Source organism: Zalophus californianus, chromosome 13, assembly GCF_009762305.2.
Source record: "Zalophus californianus isolate mZalCal1 chromosome 13, mZalCal1.pri.v2, whole genome shotgun sequence".
In the NCBI taxonomy this organism is placed as follows: domain Eukaryota; kingdom Metazoa; phylum Chordata; class Mammalia; order Carnivora; family Otariidae; genus Zalophus; species Zalophus californianus.
The window spans coordinates 2975963-3000964 of NC_045607.1; the positions used below are offsets into that span (position 1 = coordinate 2975963).

The 25002-nt window shown below is 61.0% G+C and overlaps 2 protein-coding genes and 1 long non-coding RNA gene across 9 annotated transcripts in view; 1 reads left to right on the forward strand and 2 right to left on the reverse strand.

Moving 5' to 3' along the window:
- The window catches only part of LOC118356218 (skin secretory protein xP2-like), a 35563-nt gene extending 26717 nt beyond the window's left edge, over positions 1–8846 (reverse strand). Inside the window, exons 1-3 of the mRNA XM_035723739.1 lie at positions 8808–8846; positions 5366–5980; positions 4814–5245 (exon numbers count right to left, since the gene is read on the reverse strand). Of these exons, the coding sequence (XP_035579632.1) occupies positions 4814–5245; positions 5366–5980; positions 8808–8846 (1086 nt within the window). The remainder of the gene's footprint in view (positions 1–4813; positions 5246–5365; positions 5981–8807) is intronic.
- Positions 5199–25002, forward strand: part of BRD3 (bromodomain containing 3) — a 39515-nt gene continuing 19711 nt past the window's right edge. For 4 of the 6 annotated variants that reach the window (XM_027615481.2, XM_027615483.2, XM_027615480.2 and 1 more), the window contains exons 1-3: positions 5199–5322; positions 22984–23305; positions 24126–24263. In XM_027615481.2, coding sequence (XP_027471282.1) covers positions 23093–23305; positions 24126–24263 — 351 coding nt within the window. In that variant the 5' untranslated portion in view covers positions 5199–5322; positions 22984–23092. Of the gene's footprint in view, positions 5323–16958; positions 16977–22524; positions 22843–22983; positions 23306–24125; positions 24264–25002 lie in introns of those variants that run through there. The other 2 variants (XM_027615479.2, XM_027615478.2) reach the window with 2 other exon arrangements.
- Positions 17087–22417, reverse strand: LOC113934451. 2 transcript variants are annotated; one of them, XR_003523685.2, is made up of 3 exons: positions 20637–22417; positions 19873–20065; positions 17087–18504 (listed from the first exon to the last, which is right to left on the reverse strand). It is a non-coding gene; the product is annotated as an uncharacterized LOC113934451 (long non-coding RNA). The 2 variants fall into 2 exon arrangements; XR_003523684.2 differs by having other exon boundaries at positions 17087–19364.

The following is a 25002-nucleotide window of genomic DNA, read 5'->3' on the forward strand; positions in this document are numbered from 1 at the left end:
TCTGACATCTTTTGCCAATTGTGTTTGATGTTTCTGCAGAGTTACGGGCCCTTTGGAGTTACGGGCCTGTTCTGTGCTCTGCCATTTTTGCTGAGTTCATCTCAGCCCATTGCTGGTCAGATCTCTTTGTCTTCGATGTTTTCTGTTCCTCTGTGATACATTTAGGGGTGCATTCACTCTTGTTTATCCTACTTGAGACTTGTGTTTGAATCCAAGGATTCATTTCTTCCATCTATTTTGTTAAAGTTTCATCTCTTATCTGTACAAAGATTTCTTCTCCCCTTTACTTCTTAATTCAGTCTGTCTGGTGTTCCTTTTAGAAAGATGACATCACACCACTTTCCTGTTTCTTAACTGAATTTTCTGATTTTTAAATTTTCCATCTCTTTTGCTCCTCTAAACTCCCTTCTGGTTGATTTCCTCGGATCTATCTCTTAGGAACTAATTCTCTCTTGAACATTGTCTAAGCCACTAAGTATCCCTTCCTCTGAGTTTCAAATTTCCCTGTAGCCTATATGTTTGATTTCTAGAACGTCTAAGATTTTTTTTTCAAAATGTCAAATTTTTTGTTAGTCTTTCTTTTAAAAGATTTTATTTATTCATTTGAGAGAGAGGGAGAGAGCACAAGGGGGGCAGTCAGAGGGAGAAGCAGACTTACCATTGAGCAGGGAGCCCTATGTGGGATTCAGTCCTGGGACTCTGGGATCGTGACCCGAGCTGAAGGCAGATGCCCAACTGACTGAGCCGCCCAGGTGCCCGTTGCTAGTCTTTTTTTTTAAAAAATTACTTATTGTATATCTTCAATCATTCTGAACATACTTGTCTTGTAATTTTGGGGTTCCTTCTCAGAAGCAGGGGATATGAGGAGGGAACACAGACAGGGCCATGATGTCCCAGGACATCAGTGCAGATAGCTTTCTCACGGGTGGCCAAACCAAGAGGCTGGCACCACCACCTTCTAACACCAGGGGCACCTAAACTTTGAACCAGGATTCCAGGGACCCGAGACTGGAGCACTTCCCAGGCCAGCCCCCCCCTCCCTTTATATCACGATGATCATTTCTTCAAACAAAACTCAACTTTTGGTACATAGTCATCCCTGTTTGCCCTGGAAGAAAGAAATGATCATTGAGAAAAATAAAATGAAATCACTCACAGTCCTAGTTCCCATAGGTAGCTGCCATGACCCTACTACCCCACTAGTCAGCTCCCCGGCTCCTTTCCTGGCTTGAATTTTCTCCACAGCACTGAGCACCGTGAGGCACACGGCTTATTTTATTTATGACAGTCTGTGTGTCCCCAGGAACATGTCTGCTCCACGGCAGGGGCTTTGTCTTGTTTCCTGTTGGATCTGCCCTGCCGGGAAGTGGGACTTAGGGCACCATGCCCTCCACCGGTCCCTATGTGGCAGACGCATGAACGGATGGGGACACTATCTTAGAGAATGTGTCCTTCTACCATAGTTGTCCTCACAGCAAGCCTCTGAGGCAGGCATATATTACGCCCATTTTACAGATGAGCAGACTGAGACTCTGGGGGCCACCCCCTGTCTTCCTGCCCTGCCTCCTGCGGACTGCCCGTCTGTGACCACACTTCTGTGGCTGCAGCCCACTCCCTCTGTTCCCCCAAGCTCCCAGATCACACCCAAGACCTCTGCACTGTGTGCTTTTAAAGACATTACTATTGCTTTTATGCAAACGATCTTCCACCTGGGGCCAGGGGAAAACGGGGAACTGAGAAAGCTCACCTCCAAGCTCCATCCCCTGATGGGGGCTCCCCACAAGTTTCTAAGAGAACCACCAGTTAGTGAACATGGGCATCCGTGCCCTCAAATATGCACCTCATCTCACCTACCAAAACACAGGCTCCTGGAAGATACCTTGCAGGTGAAATGCGAACCCTCATCTGGTTTCAAACCATGGCTCAGGCTAGGAATGTAGCCTCACTGTGCCACCATTTTCATCTGTAACATGGGCGTAATCACCCCTACCCCGTAAGACTGGGGATTCAGTGAAATTGTGTATGTAAGCTCTTGACACCGAGTCTGGCACACAGTAACTGGTCGATAAATGACTGTGTAATTAGAAACCTCTGCTCTTCACCATCCAGAGCTCTCTGCAGCCCGGCCTTTGTTCACCGAGGCAGAAACTCCTTTTTTTTTTTAAGTTGTTCTGAGGGCTGATCAGTCTCCTGGGAAGGGCTCACGATAACTAAACTTTTAAGAGACTCGTGTATGAACTATAATGCAGTAACATAAACAACTGCTCTGTTCCTCCAGGGGCATGGTGGTAAAGACTGCACGAAAGAGGAGGAGGCAGTTGAGACCCCAGGCCCGTCCCGGCCTGAATATGGGTTTAAGGCCAAGGACAAGTTTTAAGGCCAAGGCTTTAAGGCCTCCTGCGGGGCAGGGGCCTTAGCCGCAGGAGGTCTGGCTGCACTGAAGTTTGCAGATGGAGGCTGGAGGACTGGACAGGTGTGCAGAAGAGAAAATTCATTCATTCACGCCAGACCCCTAGTGGGCCCAGGGGCTGGAGCCCTGCTCTCATGGAGCTGCCACAGTGGAGCGGGATCATCCAATCAACAGACCCTGTAAGTGAGAGACGGAGGTGGAGAGGGGAGTCGTGACCAAGGGAGGGGGCCGCAGGCCAGGCCTCTGGCACGCTCCCCTTCCCCCTCCCATAGCAGGAGACTCAGGTTCTATTTTTGGACTCCTTTGACAGATGAGGAAACCAGGCTTGGGGAGATTAAGTGACTCTGTTCCGGGCACTCAGCAGTCCCCAGAGGCCCAACCTCAGTGGTGTTGAAACTCCAGGAGCCTGGGCTGGTAGGGGGTCGGGCATCGGGGCCACCCTGAATTTCTTCCCAAGGCAGCCCTGCCTCTCCAGAGGCCCTAGGGAGGAGCCCCTGCACTAGGCCTGACAGGTAGTTAGCCAGGGGCTGAGATGCCCAAAGGCCAGTCTCTGTCACATTCCTCTTGCAGATTCTGCTTCCTAGAGACTTCCAGCCTTACGGAAGGCTACCCCACTGAGCCACCTGGGCAACGCGAGTGGCAAGCAGGACCAGTGGGCACAAGGAAGGGAAAGGTGGGGACCTGGGTCCTTCCATACAAGCCGAGGTCCCCAGGGAGGGCCCAGGTTCCTGCTGTATTCCTCGTGGGATACTTCTGGGGTCACCATAAGGCCCATGGAGGCTCATCAGGGTCCTGGGCATTTGGTCGGCAGCCTTGACAGCCTGGCTGGTCAGGGGCAGCCTCTGTGGACTCCAGCCAGACTCTGGAAGGCCAAGACCAGGTGGAGAGGCTCTTTGCTTTGGCCTGATGAGTGAGGTGGGATCATCCTGATGGTGAGTGCCTAGGATGTCCCAGAGGATGAGACTCAGATGGCAGGAAAGGAATGTAGCCTTGGGGGTGACTAGCATAGGAGTCTGTAAACCCGGGGTACCCCCGGGGTACCAAATCAGGGCTCTGGGGGGGTGCAGCTAGGACCCTGGGTCTGAGGTGTCAGCCTGCAGATTCTCACCATCCACTCCTCCACCTTCTCCCAGTTTGTAAACTAGAAAGGCAAGCTCTTCCCCACCCGCCTCACCCCCCAGTGCCTTGCTCTGGAGTGTCACCTGGGGTGTGTAAGAGGTCCTGAGCTCTTGTTTGTTTGTTTGTTTTTTTAAGATTTTATTTATTTATTCATGAGAGACAGAGAGACAGAGAGAGAGAGAGAGAGAGGCAGAGGGAGAAGCAGGCTCCCAAGGAGCAGCGAGCCTGATGCGGGACTCGATCCCAGGACCCTGGGATCATGACCTGAGCCGAAGGCAGATGCTTAACCGTCTGAGCCACCCAGGTGCCCAAGAAGTCCTGAGCTCTTACACACAAAGGGGCAGCGGGTAGGGTCGGAGAACGTTTCGGCCTCTTCAGCAAGCTGTTTCCCAGGTCTGGGGGACTTTGGCATCTCAGCTCTCTCCTGCTTACTGACTCTGTGACCCTGGGCAAGTCACTGCTCCTCCCAGCGGCTCAGTTCCCTCACCTATGAGCCTGGGAGGACAGAGTGGCTCAGTGGGCCCCGCGGAGCCCGCACTCTCCGTAATATTAAGATGTGTGCATTTCCGGCGGCAGAACTCCTGCTCACCCTGAAAGTAAACCCAGTGACCCCAGCGACTTGGGATGGGTCCAGACCACACAAAGAAACTCGACCTTCCAGTTGGCGGGTTGAGTCAGCACAGGGGAAAACTTGTTTTGTTTTAGACGTTTTTATAGGGGTCTAACCTACACAACATGCGTCCACCTTAAATTACAGCTGGATAAAAGTGTACTTATGTATACACCTGAGGAATGGCCGTCCAAAACAAGATCTGAAACGTGCCCACGAGCTGAGCCTTTCCCAAAATACGGAAGGGCCAAGGCTCCTTGTTTTTACCTTTGTGGCCCACTCCTGGAATCTCAGGATGGGGGCCTTCATCTCATTCCAGCCCCTCACTGGGCAGACGGGGAAACTGAGGCTGGCGGGCGCGGTCTTTGGGCAGGGGTCGGCACATCCCCTGCCCCTCCCCACCACGGCGGAATTGGGCTCTCGGCCCCGCGCGCCCCGGAGATTGCGAGCACGGTGGCGGGCTCAGTTGGAGGTGGGTAGATAGAGGGGGGCGCGGCCGAGCGCGGCTCCTCCCCGGGCGGGGCCGCCCCTGCGCGCGCGCCGACGCCCCGCCCCCGCCCCCGCGCGCGCCCCCGCCGGGCTAATTAGGCGCGCGGTTTGTTTACAAACACGGGGCTCCGCAGGTGCGCGCCGCCCCAACGGTGCGCAGTTGGGGTTTGAGGGCGCCCCCCAACCCCGGGCTCCGGGGTCCCCGGGCGGGAGTGGCGGCGGGCGGGCCGGTGCTGGCCGCGCTCCTGCCTTTTCCACGCCTCCCGCGGGCACCAGGAAATTCGCCCGTAGGCGCAGGTTCCCTGCGCGGCAGGGCGGGCGGCAGGGACGGAGGGCGGGCCGCGCGGGCCCGGGCTGGGGGCGGCCGCCGAGGGTCCCCGCCCCGCCCCGCCCCGCGCGCCCCCCGGGCCGGGCCCGCTCGCGGCCGGGTCGGCGGGGCGGGCAGCGGGCGGGGGCGCGCGGGGCGGGGCGCGGCGCCGGCGGGGCCGGGACATGTAGTCCGCGCGCCGCGGCCTCCCCTGGGCGGCCCCGGCGCGGGCCCGGCCGCGGACTACGACTCCCGCCAGGCGCCGCGGCGCAGCGCATGAGCCCTGCTCGGCTCCGGCGCGTCTATTATGCTGCCGGGGCCGGCGAGCCAAAGAGGAGCCGGCCGCGCGGGCCGGGGAGGGACGGCCGCTGGAGCCGCCGAGGCCAAGTACGCCTTTCTCTTGCTTCCTTGCGCGCGCGGGGCGGCGGGCGGCGCGGGCGGCGGCGGGCCGGGCGGGCCGGGGAGCGCGGCCCCGTGCGTCCTGCGCGGGCCGCCGGCGCGTCTCGGGAGCCGGGCGCCCGGGCCGCCGCCGCCTTTGTGCGCGGCCACGATGCAACAAAGCGCGGCGGCCGCCCGGGGTCGCGGCGGCGGCGGCGGCGGCGGCGACGCGGGCTCCCTCCCCTTCGCCCTCGCCCGCGCCCTCCTGGCAGCCCGCGCCCCGGGCTGGGGGCGTCGCCGCAGCTGGGGCGCGCAGCCCGGAGTTGGCACGGCCCGCGCGCCCCGCGCCAACCCGGCCTCCCGCGCCCTCCCTCGCGGAAGGGATTTTTTTCCCCCTTTCCTCTGCCCGCCATCTTTCGGAGGGGGGAACGAGGGAGGACGCGGAGGGGAAGGTGCGCGGCGGCGTCCCGGGCCCGCCGTGCGCCCCGGCGCCACTTTCCCGGAGCCCGCCCGCCCTGGCTGCGGGCCCCTTGGGACTCGAGCTGGGGGCCGGCGCCGCTGCCGGGGCGGGGGGCGAGACCAGGCCTGGGCCCAGCTCGGAGTGGCGCGGGGGCAGCTTCCTCCCAGAGTTAGGGTCCCGGCGCTGACTTTGAGCCTCTTCGAGTTGCTGGGTCGTTGCAGCCAGGCCAGGAGGAGACCCAGTTCCCGTTTTGAAATCAGCCTGAAAAGCGCTTAATCCGGCCGAGGGCGACTTGGAGTGGGAGGAGCGGGGTGCTTCCCCTGTTTTCCCCTCGGGTGGGCACCGGGGTGACCATGGCACAAGCCCGTCGGGGAGGAATGCCCGCCACGCAAACCTCGAAGGTCTCCGTGGCCCTAGTGGGCTCCCCCGTGAATAAAGCTGGGGACCCGGGGGAATTCTTTCTCCACCGGTTGCTCATATGGGGGCAGGGCTAGCGTGGAGGCCTTGGGCGGCCTCCTTTCCCTCGGGGCCCAGGGACAGTTTTGGAAAGATGAAAGTCGGGACACAGTATGGGGTTGGGGCAGGTTCCTCCTGTGAGTTCCCTCTATTGGGCCCATTCCCTGAGTGTCCTGCGACCCTTCATTTTGGCTGAAAGCTTTCCACCCAGACGTGCGGAACGGGTGTCCCTCCCTCGTGTGTTAACTTGGTTACGGACTGCAAAGTTAGCGGGGTGGGTGTGGGGTGGGTATTGTGCGTCAGTAGGCAAACTAACGGGCTGGAGGGACAGGAGGAAGGCGAGGGAAGGAGTCACCCCCGCTCGTCTTCATGCTCCCCCACCCCACTGAGGACTGAGAAGGGAGTTTTGTTGGCTGTCTCCCTCTTTCCTTTAAGATGGGGGTTCTTTTCCTGGGCCCATGGCGTGGCCCTGCGAGATCAAGTCTACAGAAAGTGGCCTGGCCTGGCGTCTTTACGAGGAGTAGTTTTGGCTTTAGAGTGGTCAAGAAAAGGTCTGAATCTGTGCAAGGGGTCAGTCCTCAGGAGTTAAGGACCTCTTTCCCTCTGTCCAGGGGCCCTTCACAGCGGCCCTGAATGTGGCCTCTCATTTGCAAATAAAGCTCTGTGTTTGCCCTTTTCTGTCTTGAGGCCTTGATGTGTGCTGGTGGTTACAGATCAGGAAAGATAGGGCACACGGCTTTGTGGGGTGGGAGGGACAGGAGGTGACGCCTGGAGGCCAGGGGCATTTCTCTCTGACCTTTTTGGTGACCTGGGGGGGGGGGCATGCCTCGGCCCCTGGGCTTCTGGAAGCTGCCTCCCAACAGCTCCTCAGAGGCCTAGATCCAGTCCCAGCCCTGCCATGGGGACATCCAGGGAGGAGGGATTTAAGACGCTTTCTTGGGGTGGGCGATCGGCACCGTTTTGATTTTTGTTTTGTTTTTAGGAAGTAAAGTAATTGATTTCCTTCAGCAGCAGCTCACGCATGCTTTGGAAGTGAGCTTTGAATAAAGGACGGGATTTGTAAACACTCCGCTCCCGCCTTTGACTCACGGGCAGTCCTGGGCAGAAAGTGAAAGCAGAGTGGGGGCCCGTGTGCCGCCCAGCCCAGTGCGCTGCTGCAGCCAGCGACTCCTTCCTGTGCCCTCTTCCTGCAGGCTGGCGAGTTGCCAAACACCAGAGCCCTGTGCCCAGCAAGTGGGGAGGTGCACGGCCGCTTCCTGGTTCTAGGTGGCGGAGCTTGCCTTGGGGTGCGCTGGCCCCTGGCCCCCGGAGTGGAGTGGTTGGCACCGGACTAACAGGACCTCTGCCTCAGTACCGGGCCCCGGTGTCTGTTTGGCTTTCTGTCCACCCCTGGTGGCCCTGTTCTCCTTGGGAGAGCAGCCTTCCCTCTGGATCCATGGGAAGGAGGGGTTGGGCCAGGAGTGGGGGCCCACCCAGACCCAAAGCCCACCAAGCGGCTGCCGCTGGAAATGTGCCTGAAGCTCCTCTGCAGGTCATTGATTTGGGGGGCAGTTCACGCAATTGGCTCAGTAGTGTGGATGGGCAGGTAGCCCGGTCCTCCCTTTTTCCCTCCCTAGCTGACCTTTGAACTATACCCAATGGGACCCCAGAGGCGGGCCCTGTATCCCTTGCCGTCAGCACGCCAGTAGCCAGTTGAAGCGCTCTTTGTTCCGCGAGGAAATGTTAGTGAATTATGGCAGAAGGCGTCACCCTGCTTGCTGCATACTTGTGTTTGGGAACTTGGGGGTCCCCCGGTAACTTGCATCTTCTTGGGAGCGCTCCTTCCCTCCTATCTGAGGCTTTGCCCTTTTGTTTGGGCAGGAGAGACCGACAGGTGGCCAAGCAGCCCTGGGCTGCCTGGTGTGTTTCGGTCAGGGGACACTGGTCACTGTCCAGGTGCCCAGGTGGTGGCTGGCGTGTCCACGAAGTGCTTTGGCGCTTGCACCCCCGCCCTGGGTACCTGTGTTCCTGCCATCCGAGAAGCTTGGGGGCTCTTAAAGGCAACATGTCATGTTTCGGGATCATTCATACGATGGTGGTTTACATTAGAAGTCTGGCTCCTGGATACATGTTTACGGTGGAGATAATGGGGACCTCCCTGTGGCCAGAGGCTTTTGGCTCTGCAGGCTCAGTGCTATGGGTGAGTGTTTGTTTCTTTTGCCAGCTTTTAATTATTCTAGAAGAGAGTCTGCTCTCACTTAACCTCCTTTTTAGGGCCTTTATGACCTCTGGTGAGAGCCAGCTGAAAGGCGCAGTTTGGAGGAAGCCCCCGCCCTCCTTGCCACAGGTCCCAGAAGTTCTGGGGGACCTCGTCTGGAGCTAATGAGGTGTTCAGAAGTCCTTTCCCAGCTCCTTGAAAAATGTCACCTGGAGTGCAGTGACAGTTCAGGGTGTCCCTCATCCATTTTCTCTGCATGTGATTAAAGTCGGATTGGTGGCTGGAGTGGGGGCACTATGTCACAAGAGCTGGGTCTCTGGGGCCCCCTTTGAGGTCCCAGGTACCTGGAGCCCCAGGACGTGGAGGTGGGAGTGTCCTCACCTGCTGGCCGTTGTCATAGAGGCCGCTGCCCAGAGGCATGAACGTGTTCGCAGTTCATGGGTCTGGACCCTTGTAAAGGTTACCAGAAGGAGGAGGAGCCATTTCAGGCCTGTGACTAAGAGCCGAGGGGACGCCTTCCCTGTGCAATGACTGTGACCAGAGAGTGTCACGGGTGCGGTGTGGGCGTAAGGGGCAGAAAGTGGTATGGGCCTCAGGAAGGGGGTGCTCCCCCCAGCTTATTGCTGTCTGCTTGCGTTGCCAGCCCTAATGTTGACTGGGTGCTTGTGGTGCCAGCCTGGTGCCAGGGGCTGGGCGTTAAAGCTTGGGCTCCGCTGGCTGTGCACTCACAGATAAGGCATGCACCCCTCTGTGCTCCACCGTCGTAGCTGACTCCAGGCTGTCCTGGCCTGGCAGATTGTGGGTCTGGAGTTAGACACAGATGACCATGTGACTATCCCCCCCATGAAGACAGAGCCCCGCCCCTTGTAGGGCTGTCAGGAGGGCCTGAGGGAATGAGGGGGAGGACAGCCTGCAGAAGGGCTTGGTACACATGCAAGCACTAGGCCGGTATTAACTCACGGCTCCGTCAGTGAGCGCGGGGCCTAGTAACAGCAGCACTGTGGGCAGGAATGTCAGTGAGCGCGGGCCGTAGTAACGGTACACCGTGGGCAGGAACGGCAGTGAGCGCGGGGCCGTAGTAACGGTACACCGTGGGCAGGAACGGCAGTGAGCGCGGGGCCGTAGTAACGGTACACCGTGGGCAGGAACGGCAGTGAGCGCGGGGCCGTAGTAACGGTACACCGTGGGCAGGAACGTCAGCGCAGGGCCGTAGTAACGGTACACCGTGGGCAGGAACGGCAGTGAGCGCGGGGCCGTAGTAACGGTACACCGTGGACAGGAACGTCAGTGAGCACGGGGGCCGTAGTAACAGCACCACTGTGGGCAGGAACGTCAGTGAGCGCGGGGCCGTAGTAACAGCAGCACTGTGGGCAGGAACGTCAGTGAGCGCGGGGCCGTAGTAACAGTACACCGTGGGCAGGAACGTCAGTGAGCGCGGGGCCGTAGTAACAGCAGCACTGTGGGCAGGAACGTCGGTGAGCGCGGGGCCGTAGTAACAGTACGCTGTGGGCAGGAACGTCAGTGAGCGCGGGGCCGTAGTAACAGTACGCTGTGGGCAGGAACGTCAGTGAGCGCGGGGCCGTAGTAACAGTACGCTGTGGGCAGGAACGTCAGTGGGCGCGGGGCCGTAGTAACGGCGCACTGTGGGCAGGAACGTCAGTGGGCGCGGGGCCGTAGTAACGGTACACCGTGGGCAGGAACGTCAGTGAGCGCGGGGCTGTAGTAACAGCAGCACTGTGGGCAGGAACGTCAGTGGGCGCGGGGCCGTAGTAACGGTACACTGTGGGCAGGAACGTCAGTGAGCGCGGGGCCGTAGTAACAGCAGCACTGTGGGCAGGAACGTCAGTGAGCGCGGGGCCGTAGTAACAGTACGCTGTGGGCAGGAACGTCAGTGAGCGCGGGGCCGTAGTAACAGCACTGTGGGCAGGAACATCGGTGAGCGCGGGGCCGTAGTAACAGCAGCACTGTGGGCAGGAACGTCAGTGGGCGCGGGGCCGTAGTAACGGCGCACTGTGGGCAGGAACGTCAGTGGGCGCGGGGCCGTAGTAACGGTACACCGTGGGCAGGAACGTCAGTGAGCGCGGGGCCGTAGTAACAGCAGCACCGTGGGCAGGAACGTCAGTGAGCGCGGGGCCGTAGTAACGGTACACCGTGGGCAGGAACGTCAGTGAGCGCGGGGCCGTAGTAACGGTACACTGTGGGCAGGAACGTCAGTGAGTGCGGGGCCATGTAACAGCACCACTGTGGGCAGGAACGTCAGTGGGCGCGGGGCCGTAGTAACAGCACCACTGTGGGCAGGAACATCGGTGAGCGCGGGGCCGTAGTAACAGCAGCACTGTGGGCAGGAACGTCAGTGGGCGCGGGGCCGTAGTAACGGCGCACTGTGGGCAGGAACGTCAGTGGGCGCGGGGCCGTAGTAACGGTACACCGTGGGCAGGAACGTCAGTGAGCGCGGGGCTGTAGTAACAGCAGCACTGTGGGCAGGAACGTCAGTGGGCGCGGGGCCGTAGTAACGGTACACCGTGGGCAGGAACGTCAGTGGGCGCGAGGCCGTGTAACAGCAGCACTGTGGGCAGGAATGTCAGTGAGCGCGGGGGCCGTAGTAACGGTACACCGTGGGCAGGAACGTCAGTGAGCGCGGGGCCGTAGTAACGGTACACCGTGGGCAGGAACGTCAGTGAGCGCAGGGCCGTAGTAACAGCAGCACTGTGGGCAGGAATGTCAGTGAGCGCGGGGCCGTAGTAACGGTACACCGTGGGCAGGAACGTCAGTGAGCGCGGGGCCGTAGTAACGGTACACCGTGGGCAGGAACGTCAGTGGGCGCGGGGCCGTAGTAACGGTACACCGTGGGCAGGAACGTCAGTGGGCACGGGGCCGTAGTAACGGTACACTGTGGGCAGGAACGTGAGTGAGCGCGGGGGCCGTAGTAACGGTACACCGTGGGCAGGAACGTCAGTGAGCGCGGGGCCGTAGTAACAGCAGCACTGTGGGCAGGAACGTCAGTGGGCGTGAGGCTGTAGTAACAGCACACTGTGGGCAGGAACGTCAGTGATAACAGTACACTGTGGGCAGGAACGTCAGTGGGCGCGGGGCCGTAGTAACAGCAGCACTGTGGGCAGGAACGTCAGTGGGCGTGAGGCTGTAGTAACAGCACACTGTGGGCAGGAACGTCAGTGATAACAGTACACCGTGGGCAGGAACGTCAGTGGGCGCGAGGCCGTGTAACAGCAGCACTGTGGGCAGGAATGTCAGTGAGCGCGGGGCCGTAGTAACGGTACACCGTGGGCAGGAACGTCAGTGAGCGCGGGGCCGTAGTAACGGTACACCGTGGGCAGGAACGTCAGTGAGCGCAGGGCCGTAGTAACAGCAGCACTGTGGGCAGGAATGTCAGTGAGCGCGGGGCCGTAGTAACGGTACACCGTGGGCAGGAACGTCAGTGAGCGCGGGGCCGTAGTAACGGTACACCGTGGGCAGGAACGTCAGTGGGCGCGGGGCCGTAGTAACGGTACACCGTGGGCAGGAACGTCAGTGGGCACGGGGCCGTAGTAACGGTACACTGTGGGCAGGAACGTGAGTGAGCGCGGGGGCCGTAGTAACGGTACACCGTGGGCAGGAACGTCAGTGAGCGCGGGGCCGTAGTAACAGCAGCACTGTGGGCAGGAACGTCAGTGGGCGTGAGGCTGTAGTAACAGCACACTGTGGGCAGGAACGTCAGTGATAACAGTACACTGTGGGCAGGAACGTCAGTGGGCGCGGGGCCGTAGTAACGGTACACCGTGGGCAGGAACGTCAGTGGGCGCGGGGCCGTAGTAATGGTGCACCGTGGGCAGGAACGTCAGTGAGCGCGGGGCCGTAGTAACGGTACACCGTGGGCAGGAACGTCAGTGGGCGCGGGGCCGTAGTAACGGTACACCGTGGGCAGGAACGTCAGTGGGCGCGGGGCCGTAGTAACGGTACACCGTGGGCAGGAACGGCAGTGGCGCGGGGCCGTAGTAGCGGTACACCGTGGGCAGGAACGTCAGTGGGCGCGGGGCCGTAGTAACGGTACACCGTGGGCAGGAACGGCAGTGGGCGCGGGGCCGTAGTAACGGTACACCGTGGGCAGGAACGGCAGTGGGCGCGGGGCCGTAGTAACGGTACACCGTGGGCAGGAACGTCAGTGGGCGCGGGGCCGTAGTAACGGTACACCGTGGGCAGGAACGTCAGTGGGCGCGGGGCCGTAGTAACGGTACACCGTGGGCAGGAACGTCAGTGGGCGTGGGGCCGTAGTAACGGTACACCGTGGGCAGGAACGTCAGTGGGCGCGGGGCCGTAGTAACGGTACACCGTGGGCAGGAACGTCAGTGGGCGCGGGGCCGTAGTAACGGTACACCGTGGGCAGGAACGTCAGTGGGCGCGGGGCCGTAGTAACGGTACACCGTGGGCAGGAACGTCAGTGGGCGCGGGGCCGTAGTAACGGTACACCGTGGGCAGGAACGTCAGTGGGCGCGGGGCCGTAGTAACGGCACACCGTGGGCAGGAACGGCAGTGGCGCGGGGCCGTAGTAACAGCACCACTGTGGGCAGTATTTCCAGTGTTGGGGGGCTGTAGTAACACCCACTTTATGACCGCGTGTGCCAGACACGCAGCAGGTCCCTGCTCTCGCCCTCTTTGTTTCTGAGGGGCAGGTTTGGAGGGCAGAGGCAAGGCCCTGGTGGGCCGAGGTCTAGCCTTCGTGGGCGTGTTGGATTCAGACCCGTTAGGTGTCGCATTAGCTCCCTGGGCTCCCTTCGTGCGTCCGCGGAGTGCCGCCCCCGGAGTCCAAGACGGTGGTTTGTAAAGCGGCACCTGTCTGAGACGTGGTCTGGTCCCCGTCAGCCCATCTAAGAGGAGAGATGCTCCCGTCTCCCTGGGATCGATCACACCAGGGCCTGGGGGCCGTACCCCACACTGGGTAGACCCGCCGGAGTCTTGTTCTAGAATGTTGCCCGGGTAGGGGGAACCGCAGGCATGCTGAACTGTGGCGCCCTCAGGGCCAGGTCCCCCACGTCCGTACATGTGCAGGATCAACTGCTCTCTGCGTCCTCAGGGAGACCGCCTGACCCAGAGAGCACCCCTTCCCCCTCCGGGCCCAAGTGGGGATGCCGGTCACCCTGGCCTTCTCCCGTTGTCCCCTGAGGACTGCTTCCTTTGAGCTGTGGGTCACCAATGGAAGGTGTCATTCAGTGCAGCCTGTGGCCTGGCCTTGGGGGGTGCCCTGCAGGGGTGCATATGGGTGTTGCTGGGACTCTCCCAACGAATGATGCCAGAACTCAGTGTTTCCGAGCGTGTGTAACTCCCCAAATTCCCTGGGCTTTACACCCCTTGAGAGGCATCCCCGGTACCATGTCTCTTCGCGTTCTTTCTGGAGGTGCGAGGGGAGAGGTCAAAAGACCTGTGGGGACAGAGCCTCCCCGAGGTGAGCGGGTGCAACTGGCCTGGTCCCTCACAGCTGAGCCATGAGCCCTGCTTGGCAGGGCTGGAGGCGCCTCCTGCAGTGGGGTCTCAGGTCCGAGTTAGGGCTGATGTTCGGGCAAGAAAGGAGCCTTCAGAGTTTGGCTTCCTCAAGAAGGGCCAGTGGGCTGGGGAGAAGTATAGGACTTTAGCAAACATGGGGTTGAGGGAGCATGTGAGGTGGGCTCGGGGCTCCCGCCCTGTAGGTGCTGTGGGTGCAGAGCCTGGAGGACACAGCGGGGCGTCAGGAAGGTGACGGGAGCACAGCATGAGTCCATCTGCCTGCTAGATCTGGGGCCTTGTAACAGTCCTACAGCGGCCCGGTGGAGTGCCCACACGTTTGATGGGACTAGGCCAGCTGGGGGCGGGTCCCTTGCTGCTGGACGGCAGGTGTGACCTAGACCTTTTGGGGTCGGGGCCCTGGCTGGGGCCGCACTACTCCCTGTCTGGGCAGGGTGGGACGGTCCCAGGGTGTGGGCAGGAGGCGGCGGCCAGCAGGGCCAGGCGGGCGGTGGGCCCAGCCTGCCTGTGTGCTCCCCTGGGGTCCCCTCCCCTGGCCCCACAGGAGGAGGCAGTTGGCTCCATCTGTCATGGAAGCCAACCCTGGCCTCACGGATCCTGTTTCCTGAGACCCGGATGGCCAGCCCCAGGGTGGCCGCTGGTCAGCGTGCACCCTGTGGAGGCTCACCTGGCTGCCTGGGGGCAGAGGTGCCCCTCTCTGGGGCGGCACTCAGCTAGCAGGCTGCTGGCTGGGTAGACGGTTCCGAGAGGCGTTGGCTGGGAGTCTGGTGGGGGGCCCGCCTCTGCCTCTCTCTGGCTGGGCGACCTTGTGCCCCTTCGCCTCTGAGTGTCTGGCCCCACCCGGAAGATGGAGCTTGTGTGACCCCTACCGATGCCATGCCAGGGTGGGCTATAAGGAGACCCGGACCGGAGTGTGGCAGTGGGGGGCCTGCACAGGCACGGAGACCCCCAGGGGCACAGAGAGAGGGTGAGCCCACCCACACCCACCTCAGGAGGCTGAGTTTTTGAAGAGTATCTGAGCAGGACGAGGCGGGCCTAGGCAAGCTCAGCCCTGCCCCTTGTCCCCTTCCCTAGCCAAGACTGGGGACTCACTCCTACCTCTGATCTCCCCCCTCAGTGGCAGCGTTCTCAGGTGCCTCCTCTCCCCTCAGGACATGCCACGGTCTCCCTTCAGATGCCCCTCAGGTGCCCCCCACACTAGGAGTCTCCTGAGGACCTGCGCCGGCCCCTGCCCTTCTGCGGTCCAGGCCCCTGCAGAGTTGTGCAGCTTTGCCCCAGCCTGTCCCTCCCCCACGGCCCCTCGACCCTCCCTTTGAAAGCTGGGGCTCTCCTGGCCTAGGCCCAAAGAAGGGCTCCTCGCTCTTGGCCAGGCCAGCCTGGAAATGCCTTGCTCCCCCTCCCAGCTTCACCCCGTCCTCTCCAGGCTGAAGGTGCTCCACCCTCCGCCGCCGGCCTTGGTCCCAGATGCCCAGGAGCATTGGTCTCAGCCTACCTCAGGTGCCGCCTGTGGCTCGGGGGCAGGGTCTCTCACGCCCCTTCCCTCCATCCGGGAGGGCTGCTGCAGCGGCTGCCCCGTCGTGGGGGTGTTTTCCACAGTGGCAGCTGGACAGAGGCCCCCACTCCTCATTTGTCCAGGGACCCTGAACAAGGTCTTTCCTGATGTTCCCATGGGCTGAGTGAGTCCCTGGGTGGATTTTTGCATTTTCTCCAGGTTTCTAGTTCTCCATGGAGGAGGGAGTCCCAGAGGCTGAGTCCAGGCCCTTGGGAAGGGGTGGGGAGATGGCCCGCTGCCTCCAGTCCAGCCCCTGTCTCGCAGCCTGCAGTGCCGGGGTCCCCTCCCACCCCCCAGGGGGCACAGAGCCCCTCAGAGTGGAGCGTGTGTGGCTCCGGAGGGTGGGGTGACCAGGCAGTGTCCCTTGCCCTCTCCTGCCGGCTGCCCACTTCAGAAACCCTCCTCAGGGTCTTGCCAGGACTCCGGATCTCTGGCTTTCACTTGTGTTTGAGGGTTTTTGTGGTTTATCTGAGTTTCCGCTCTGGGCAGTTTCAGATCCTCTTGTGTCAAAGGCGGCTTGTCTGCACTTTGACCTTCACCCAGTTTGCACGTGCTGCCTTCCTGCCTTGGCGGGTGTCCCCCTGGAAAGTGGGGCGGGTTGTCTAAGCCTCAGTCTCCCCCTCTGAGAAACTGGGCTCCATCCCTGCCCGACGGTGCCTCGCACAGAGTGGGTGCTCGGCGAAGGCTTCCTGGCTGTCCCCGGGAGGCGCGCCACTTCCCTGCGGGGTGTGGCCACGTTGGAGTCCCCGCTCCATGACCGCGAGGGCTGCCCGCGCCAGGGGGTGTCATCTGCAGTAAATAGCTTTCTGGAGTGAAGTGGCTGCCCATGGGTGCGCGGGGGGCACTGTGCTCTGACAGCCCTGTGCGCACATTCTGGAGGCTCCCTGGCTACAGGGAGGCTTCACGGTGAAATTAAATGGTCCTGCATTATGTGTGCTTACAAACCTTTAGGCCCACGTTCTAGAAGAATGGTTTCCAGCCAGCTTGCATGAGGTGGGCCTGTGGGCTCTGAGGTCAGTGAATTGGAGCTGTACGTTTTGTTCCTGTGTGTTTACCCCAGGAGACACGACCTACACCCCCTCCCCCGGGGCAACTGGGGGTGAGGGCAGACCTTGCAGCTTACAGATTTTCTAAGTCTGTGTCTAGTCCTCAGGTCTGGGGTCTCTTTGGCACCTCTACTTACCCACCCCGTGCATGGGGGTCCTCTTTCCACCCAGGTGAGTGGGGAGCAAGATCGTGTTCCCCAGATCTCACAGCTGCTGTGAAGGGGTGGGGGGTGCAGGGCCCCGAACACCCAAGGGAAAGTGGGGTTCGCCCTCCTTCTGATGCTGTAAAGCTTTCAGTGCAGGCAGAAGTGGAGGGGCAGTCCACAGCCCCCAGAGTGCTCAGCTTCTGGTTTGTCCTGTCTCCTCCAGACCCCTGCTCATTTTCAAGCCCCACCCCCATTATCGGGAAGCAAGCTGTGGGTCTCATTCGGAAGACTTTGAGTTACCTGTTTCTAAAAGGTAATGGCTCTAGAAAACTTATAACCGCAATACCACTATCTCCCCCAAAGCATTGACATTGAATCCGAAAGATTATCAAATGGCCAGTGTTGAAGTAGATGCCCCTCCGTTCACTTTTAAGCAGGCATCTCTAGCAAACTGGCTCAGGCGGTGGAGTCCCGGGGCCGCCGCCCACCCGCCCTCACCCACCCGTGATTGCTGGACCCATGTGACGTGCTAGAGTCCCAGGCTGGGTGCAGAAGCTGACCCCAGTGACGGGCAGCTGTCCTCACGGCCACCGTCCTCGGCTCCACCTTGGACACCAGAAACTCTGGGAGTGGAGCTGTTTTTCCTAATTCTTCCACAGCAAAACCTGACCCTTGGCAGCAGAGAAAAAGCCATTTGTGATCCTTATTTATCCTTAGGATGAAAATTTGTATGTTTCCTTGCGGAATGTTGTGTTTGATTTGGGACGTCATCCCAGGCTCTGGGGGTGGGGGTGTGTGTGAGAGATCCCCCATCCCCCCGGAATGGTGGGCTCGCTGGGTTCTGAAATCCGACATACTCCATCTGGACGCGCCTGGTCCCCCTGGGGAAGCAGGCAATGAGCAGCCTCAGACTCCAGTCCATCCTGGGAGGCCTCACTCCTAGCTGGGCACGGTGGTTGTGGGCTTTCCTGCTTGTGTCCTGAGTGGGGTGGGTGCCGGAGCTGAGGCGAGGTCAGGTGTCCCTGGGGCTCTTGGGTTGTCTGCAGTGGTGGGGGTGCCCATGGGGGCCTCGGTTGCCCAAGAGGCTGTGCAGTGGTGTGAGCGCTCTGAGCTGGCCGTGCCACCTCTTAGCTCTGAGCACCCTGGGCCTCAGTTTTCCCTTCTGTGGCCAGCACCCAGGACGTGTTGCCATAGGCTGATGGGGGACTCCGAGAAATGGGGTCCCAGCCGGGCTTTTTCCTTCCCTCCTTCTGTGATCCGCCTCTTGGTGTCCCCCACCCAGCCGTAACGGGGTTGGGCCGCAAGATGGGGCCCCAATTTGCCTTTGTTTCCTTCATGATATGGGAGCCCTGGGGTACCCCCTCGGGGACTCCCTCGAGGAGCAGGTGCTGGAGGTCCTTGGCAGTAGGCACAGGAGCAGGCCGAGGTGGCCCCATGGCCATTTTCTGTCTCTCCTTCTGTCTGTCTCCAGCCAGTGTGGCTGGGCTGGTGGCCACGGGGCCAGGCTTCTGCCCTGGCGTTTCTCCCTAGCCTGGCATGGCCAAGGGGCGGGGCTGGGGCCCCTGTGTTCCTGCACAGAGCCCAAGCCTGGTGGGCTGAAGAGGGGCCCCACCTGGAGACACAGGCCCAGGGGAGAGCAGTGGGTGCAACAAGAGCCTTTCTGCTTCTCTGACAGACAGGATGCTTCCCTGCATGGCTGGCTTTAACGTGCAGTTGGGAGGACATTGAGGGGCTGTTCCCGCTCTGCTGGGACACAGGCGAGATGGAAGGCTGAATGTGTTTGACGTAGACCTGTTTTAATGATGCCTCGCACGCGTGACCTCATTGTGTCTGCAGGGTGCCTGTAAATGGGCGTACAGAGACCCTCAGGCTCTGGTCCCAGACCCTTGGCTGTGCCGTGTCCCCTCTGGGTGACTTGGGAACCAGGACAGCTCCTTTTCCAGCCCAGCATGCCCATGTCACCCAGCTCCCTAGCCATTGGCCAGGATGTCCCTGGCCCCTACATCCTTGTGGGTAGGAAGCCACGGCACCCGTGTCTGTCCGTGGGGTTGGGTTGGGAGCACTCAGTAGGTGACAGCAGTCCTGGAGGTCAGCCAGTGAGAGGAGCCGAGTTCTGAACTCTGGTGTGGCAGGCTTAGTGGGTGCTCCTTGCCGCCCTCTGCATGGCCCCCCTTGCCAGTGTCTTTGATGTTGGTGTGGTGACCGCAGGGCCATCTCATTCTTTAGCTGCCTACCCCCCACCGTAGCTTATGTCCCCGAATGCCCAAAGTACCCCGAGGGGGGAGGAGCCTCAGTGTTGTCATCTGAGTGGACACGGCCACTCTGACCTCTGGTCACACGAGCGTCTCAGCATCAGCAGGGGTGAAGGGCTTGTGGCCGTGACTGACCACTCAACATACTTCTTGGTGTTTTTGCCACTGTCAGCTCCCACTGGCCTGACCCTGGAGGGCAGCAGTAAGGGCCGGGCCCGAGGGTGGCGGGGCCATCACAGGGGGCAAGGGATGGGTTGGGTGCTGGACACGTCACGGGGGGAGGCTGTTCCTGAGGACACCGAAGGATCCCAGGGCGTCTGGGTGTCTGGGGAGACAGGCAGACCCCCTGAGAGCTGGTGTTGCATGACTCCACGGCAGCCGTACCTCACACCGTCTTGAACCCCACGTCACTTTGCACTCTGTCCCCTACTTTCAGTTCATAGCTGGCCCTGTGAGAGGATCAGCTAGTCGTCTGTTGCAGTTTTAATTTCTTTCTGGAAGCAGCATTTGCTTCCCGGTCTCAGAATGCAGTCCTGAGCCCGCCCAGACCAGGGAGGCTGAGGGATGGTAGTGTGGCTCTGTGTGCCACCAGGCCGAGTGGCAGGAGCCTTGGTTCCTGTTTGTGCTTTGCACTGAAAGGTGGGCTATGTCCAGGCGATCTGGGTGCGGCCACCTGGATCCCAGGGGCTGGCAGCGCTGCTGAGCGCAAGTCCCTACTTTGGACTCATGGTGGTCCTAGGATTTCCCTTTCAGGGAGCACGCGGGGCTGCTCAGCCCTCCCCCTGACCCCCAGGCAGCGTCCCTAGGCCTCGGAGGAGGAGAAACAGAAGCTCCAAACACTTGGCCATTGACCGAGTGCAGGGTTGGGTTGGTTTGTGCTTGAGCAGCTTTTCAAACTAGAAATAACTTTGCACTCTTTTCCTTTTGCAAAAGAAGCCTTTTCTGGACACAACCTACCTGTTCAGAAACGCAAGCAGAGGGTGAAAGCCCCTGTCCTCGTGGGCTGGCGTGTGTGGCGGTGGGCTTGATGCCTGCCGGCTGTGGGCCCCCAGGAGGTCCTTTTCTGTCCGCTGCCTCCCGCCGGGGGCTTCCCAAGGTGGCCTGTGGCTCTCCTGTGTGCTCGGCAGTGTCTGTCACACCATTGTCTGACCTGGAGAAGCATCCAGGGGAAAAAGGCAAGGCCAGGCTTTCACCATAGCTCGACTTGCCCTGGACCTGCCATCCCGCTGTGTTTTGGGCAGAGGACTGACCCCCAGGCCTGGCCTCCATCTGAAGGGTGATGGTGTGCATGCTCCTGCAGGGACACAACCACTCACTCGGCCTGCCACCCCACAGGGGACAGTGCTGGGTGACCTGTGCAGTTTTGTGCCCGGGGAGCCTCTCTGAGCGTCTTCCCTCCCTGGGGCAGCTCGCAGGGGTCAGGCTCTCTGACCGTCCCCTTGACGGTCTCCTGAGAGGTGGGTCCTGGCATCTGGGATGGCAGGGCTTGTGAGTGGCCCCCAGCCTCTTATGCTCTGGCTGCCCCGCCCCTCCGCCCCCCCACAGGGAGCTGATGCCTGGGCTTCTGGGCTCTGTGAGAGGGAGAGGGCTGGACACTGCCACCCTGAGAGCACACCAGGAGCCCTGTGGCCGTCCCCAGATGTTTGCAGGGGTCTGAGTGGGGGAGGGAGGTCCCGCCCTGTTTCAGCGAAGTGTTTGCAGAAAGGGGGCGGGCCCCTTACCGTCAGTACCGCAGAGTGTGGACACCCGTGTGCTGGAGAGTGCCCAGCCCTTTCTGCACGTGTCTCCCCTGAGCCTCACGGACTCTGCCGGGGTGGGTGATGTCGAGCTGGAGGCAGGATTCGCTTCGGGCCACTGTGGAAGGACTCCTGTGGCCTGTAGTGACCACTGGCCCTCAGGGAGCACGTGCCAGCACCAGGCACTCTGCTCAGAGCTCCAGCAATGTGGTCTGGGATCCCCTGGCAGTGGTGGGCAGTGGGGAGAGGGGGGTGGGCTGGTGTGCGGTCTGGGATCCCCTGGCAGTGGTGGGCAGTGGGGGGAGGGGTTGGGCTGGTGTGTAGTCTGGGATCCCCTGGCAGTGGTGGGCAGTGGCAGGGGGCTGGTGTGCGGCAGAGTCCAGGAAGCCCCTCCAAGTGCCTGGCTCAGGCCTGTGGCAGCTGATGTGCTGCCCCTGGGCACTTACCTCAAGATAGGTTTGGGGGATGCATTCCCGTGTTTGTGGTCAGAGCTGGCTTCCTGCTCAGCCAAACGTTTGGAGCGGTGGCCAGAGCTGGAGGAGGGAGGCCGTGGGGCAGGCCTCAAGTCCTGCTGGCAGCCTGAGCCTGTCTCTGCACTGAGCATGCCTGCCCGTCCTCATGCTTGGAGGAGGCCAGCCTGCACTTTGGCCCATGTCCCCCCAGGTCATTATTTAGGCCCTGGCTGCACCCTGTTTCCTGGCTTTCTATGCCATGCACCTGCAGCAGCAGCAGTGCTAGGTGCTGGGCACCCATCCACCTGCAGGACATGTAGGGAGGGCAGGCCACTGGGGAGATCCCCACAGGTAGTGGCGGTGCTCAGGCCAAGTTTGCACTTGCTGACCTGCTGGGGGTGGGGCAGTGGGGCGTGAGGGATGACCCAGGTTTGCTCTAGGCTCCCACGGCTTTCTGGTGGTGAAGACCCACCCTCAGTGCCATTAGCGCGAGCTGGCTCAGCGCTGCCCCCACTGAGCAGCTGGTGGGGGCCGTGGGCACTGTGCTGCCCGTGCCGCGGCCCTGGCTTGGTGAGGGGGAGAAGCAGGAGAGGGGCCAGCTTGCCTGGGAGGGTGTGGAAGAGGGGAGGGGCTGTGGCTTCCCCGGGTCCCCTGGGGTGATGGGCATGGAGCCTCGAGGGGCTTCCAGGGTGTCCCTTGAATGTGGAGCAGGTCTTGGTGGGTGAGATGTATCTGCTCTCCGTTTGAACCCTTTTCACTCTGATTGGAGTGGTTTGTAGCAAGTGTCAATTTCTTTGGTGCAAACACGCCCACGTGGCAGGTGGCAAGCTACCAACAGGATGTTAACCAGCTCACGAGATTCTCAAAACTTGAACGATCTGCTGTGCAAGTTGTAGGAAGGGTGGCTGATTCCAGGGCCCTGATGTTCTGCTGTCTGTCCCCCAGCTCCGTCCAGCCCCTTGTGCTGTGGGTGCTGCCACTGAGCCCCAACCTGTCTGAATATCGTGACAAGGACACATAATGCAAAGTCTGGCAGGGCACACAAACATGGCCTGGTGTTCTTATTCCACGTGTGGTCCGCAGTCTGCTCTGGGCCCTACAAGTAAAAGGGGCCAGCAGCTTCCATCCAGGAAACAGTGGGGCTTCTGATGTCAGGACTGGCCTGTTGGTTCTGGGGCATAGTTGGTCATCTTCCTTCCCAGCCGTGAGTCTGGCCAGCATTCCTGAAAGCTGGTGGGGGATGCGTGAGGTTTGCAGCAGGCCCGCATTTGCTGAGAGCGCGGGGTGAGGTGCACCTCCTCCTGCCTGCCCCCATTGGCCTGGGGCTGGGCGTGTCACACCCTGGCTCATCATCACAAAACCAGCTCTGGTTCTCATGGTTACATCGGAACCTCGCCCCAAAGGGGCCCAGCTCCGCACGCCACGCGTGGTTCCGCAAACGCTCTGCCTGCCCAGCTCAGCTCTGTGGGGTCGATGCCAGAGCACTCTCTACGTGTGAATCGTTCCCCCAAAATTGCCACGATCAAGAACAGCCTGAGTCAGCCCCCAGTAGGCAGGCAGTTGGTGGGCAGTGAGCCAGGAGAGGCCGCGTCCTGGGCCCCCGCCCCCCACTGCTGGCTGTGTGCCTGGACCGCCACCTTCCCGCCCTTGCGTTACCCGCCCCTGCCCGGGCGGCCTGTGTTCACGTCACGTCCCTGCCCCAGCTTGAGAGCAGTAGTTAGAGAGTGGGTCCGTGACAGGTGAGGGCTGGGCTGAGGGGCGTGAGTGACGTGAGCTGGCCTCACTGTGACCACTCGGGTGTGCTCGGGAGCCCACAAGGCTGGGAGAGGTGGTGGGGCCTGGGTGACCGGCCTGTCTCTGCCGTTCCTCCTCCCCTGTAGGTGCTGCCCGGTTGGGCCCAGAAATGGGATGTCAGGCCTCCGAAAGGAGCATAGTGGAAGCGAGGGCCTCGAGCCTCTGCTGTGACGGCCAGTGAGCGAGCCACGGAGGATGTCCACCACGACGACGGTCGCCCCTGCGGGGATCCCGGCAGCCCCGGGCCCGGTGAACCCGCCCCCACCGGAGGTCTCCAACCCTGCCAAGCCCGGCCGCAAGACCAACCAGCTGCAGTACATGCAGAATGTGGTGGTGAAGACGCTCTGGAAACACCAGTTTGCTTGGCCCTTCTACCAGCCCGTGGACGCAATCAAGCTCAACCTGCCTGTGAGTGCCCCCTCCCCCCGCCCCGGCATCCCTGCCCCCCCCCACCCACTGGCATCCCTGCCCCTCTCTTGCTCCCCTCCTGGAAGGACTGCCCTTGGGCCCAGGCAGCTGTGGCGCCGGTAAGCCAGGCACAGCGCAGGGCCTGTGGTGACCGAGGAGCGGAGGGGCTCCTCAGGGGTGTGGGAGTGTGGAGGGCGGTGGTCCCCAAATGTAGGGAGCAGGGGAGAACCTGTGCCTCCCTGCTGTTCCCCTGTACCCTCCTGTAGGACCATGCCTCTGCCCCCTGCTGCGGTCAGATGCTCAGTGCAGGTTGTGGCCCTCTTTCCAGGGGAAGCTGCCCATCTGCCCCTTCAGTGCTGGCCTAGTCTTCTCATGGGTTTCTTATTTGAACCCAAATAGAGAAACCCCCAGTGTTGCCTGGGGAAGCCCTGGGCCACTAGTTGGTGGCCTGGGTTCTGGGCCCAGCTCAGTACTGGTCACCGGCGGGCCTTGGGTTTGGAGTCTGAGAGGGGGCTCAGCCCCCTCGCCACAGTGCTGATCAGCTCTGGGGCCTGCCCCAGGTGCCCAGTTCCGTGCATCTCTAAGAACCGCCTGTCCAGGTGGAATCTGTCGGGGGAGAGGTGTGGCAGGGGTTTGGAAGTGGGCCGGGCGCTTGCCCTAGACCCTGTACCTGCCCTCAGCTGACCAGACACTGCCTTTGGCCCGACCCCGGTGCCCAGCTCACCCGAGAAGATGCTCCGTGTGCAATCACCCTCCTCGGGGATGGTGAACACAACGCCACAGATTCTGCTGACGATGCCTCTGAAAATCTCTTTCCCAGGATTATCATAAAATCATAAAAAACCCAATGGACATGGGGACTATTAAGAAGAGACTAGAAAATAATTATTACTGGAGCGCGAGCGAATGTATGCAGGACTTCAACACCATGTTTACAAATTGTTACATTTATAACAAGGTAAGAAAGCCCTGGGACATGGGACACGGCTCCCCCAGTGCTGAGGGGACCCTCTGGCCGGGCCTGGGCTCTGTAGCGGCTCTCAGACGGGGGGGGCGTGTCACCCCGAGGCCACAGTCCCCACTCTGGGCTCCCATGTGCTGCCCACGCCCCCCCCCCCCGGGGCGGGGGAGTGAAGCCTGGAGCAACCTTTGGGGGGGACCTTACGTATCAAACGCTTTGAACTGATCGTGCCCTCGGACCTCGAAACTCCAGCTGTCAGGACGGTGACGGGGTCAGCGCGGGCTCACGGGGGTAGAGCCACAACACGCACATGCATGGCGGCCGGAGGGCGGCCGAGCGCGCCGTGACATCCACATGCAGCCGCCCCACGTGGCCAGGCCACTGCACGACCAGGGAGCATGTGTTCATGATGGTTTTTAGTGAGAAGATCGTTTTAGCGAGAAGAGTAGATTAGGGAAGTTCCACGTGGTCCTGACTTGGTGGGGGTTTTGTTGTTTTCCGATCGTGACGGGATATAGCAAAGGTGAATTGAGTTGGACTGAGTGGAAGGTTCTGTTTTCTGCACGCGATAGGCCAAAGGGTGGTTCTTGTTCTTCTTGGTTTTCTGAATTCTTTCAAGAGTCTCCACAGTGAAATAAGGTCCTTTCGCCTCCCCCATCGCCTGCCCTACCAAATCTCTGAATGGATTTTTTAACAAATCTTGAGCCACAACCGGTGATGTCTTTGCAAGCACGTG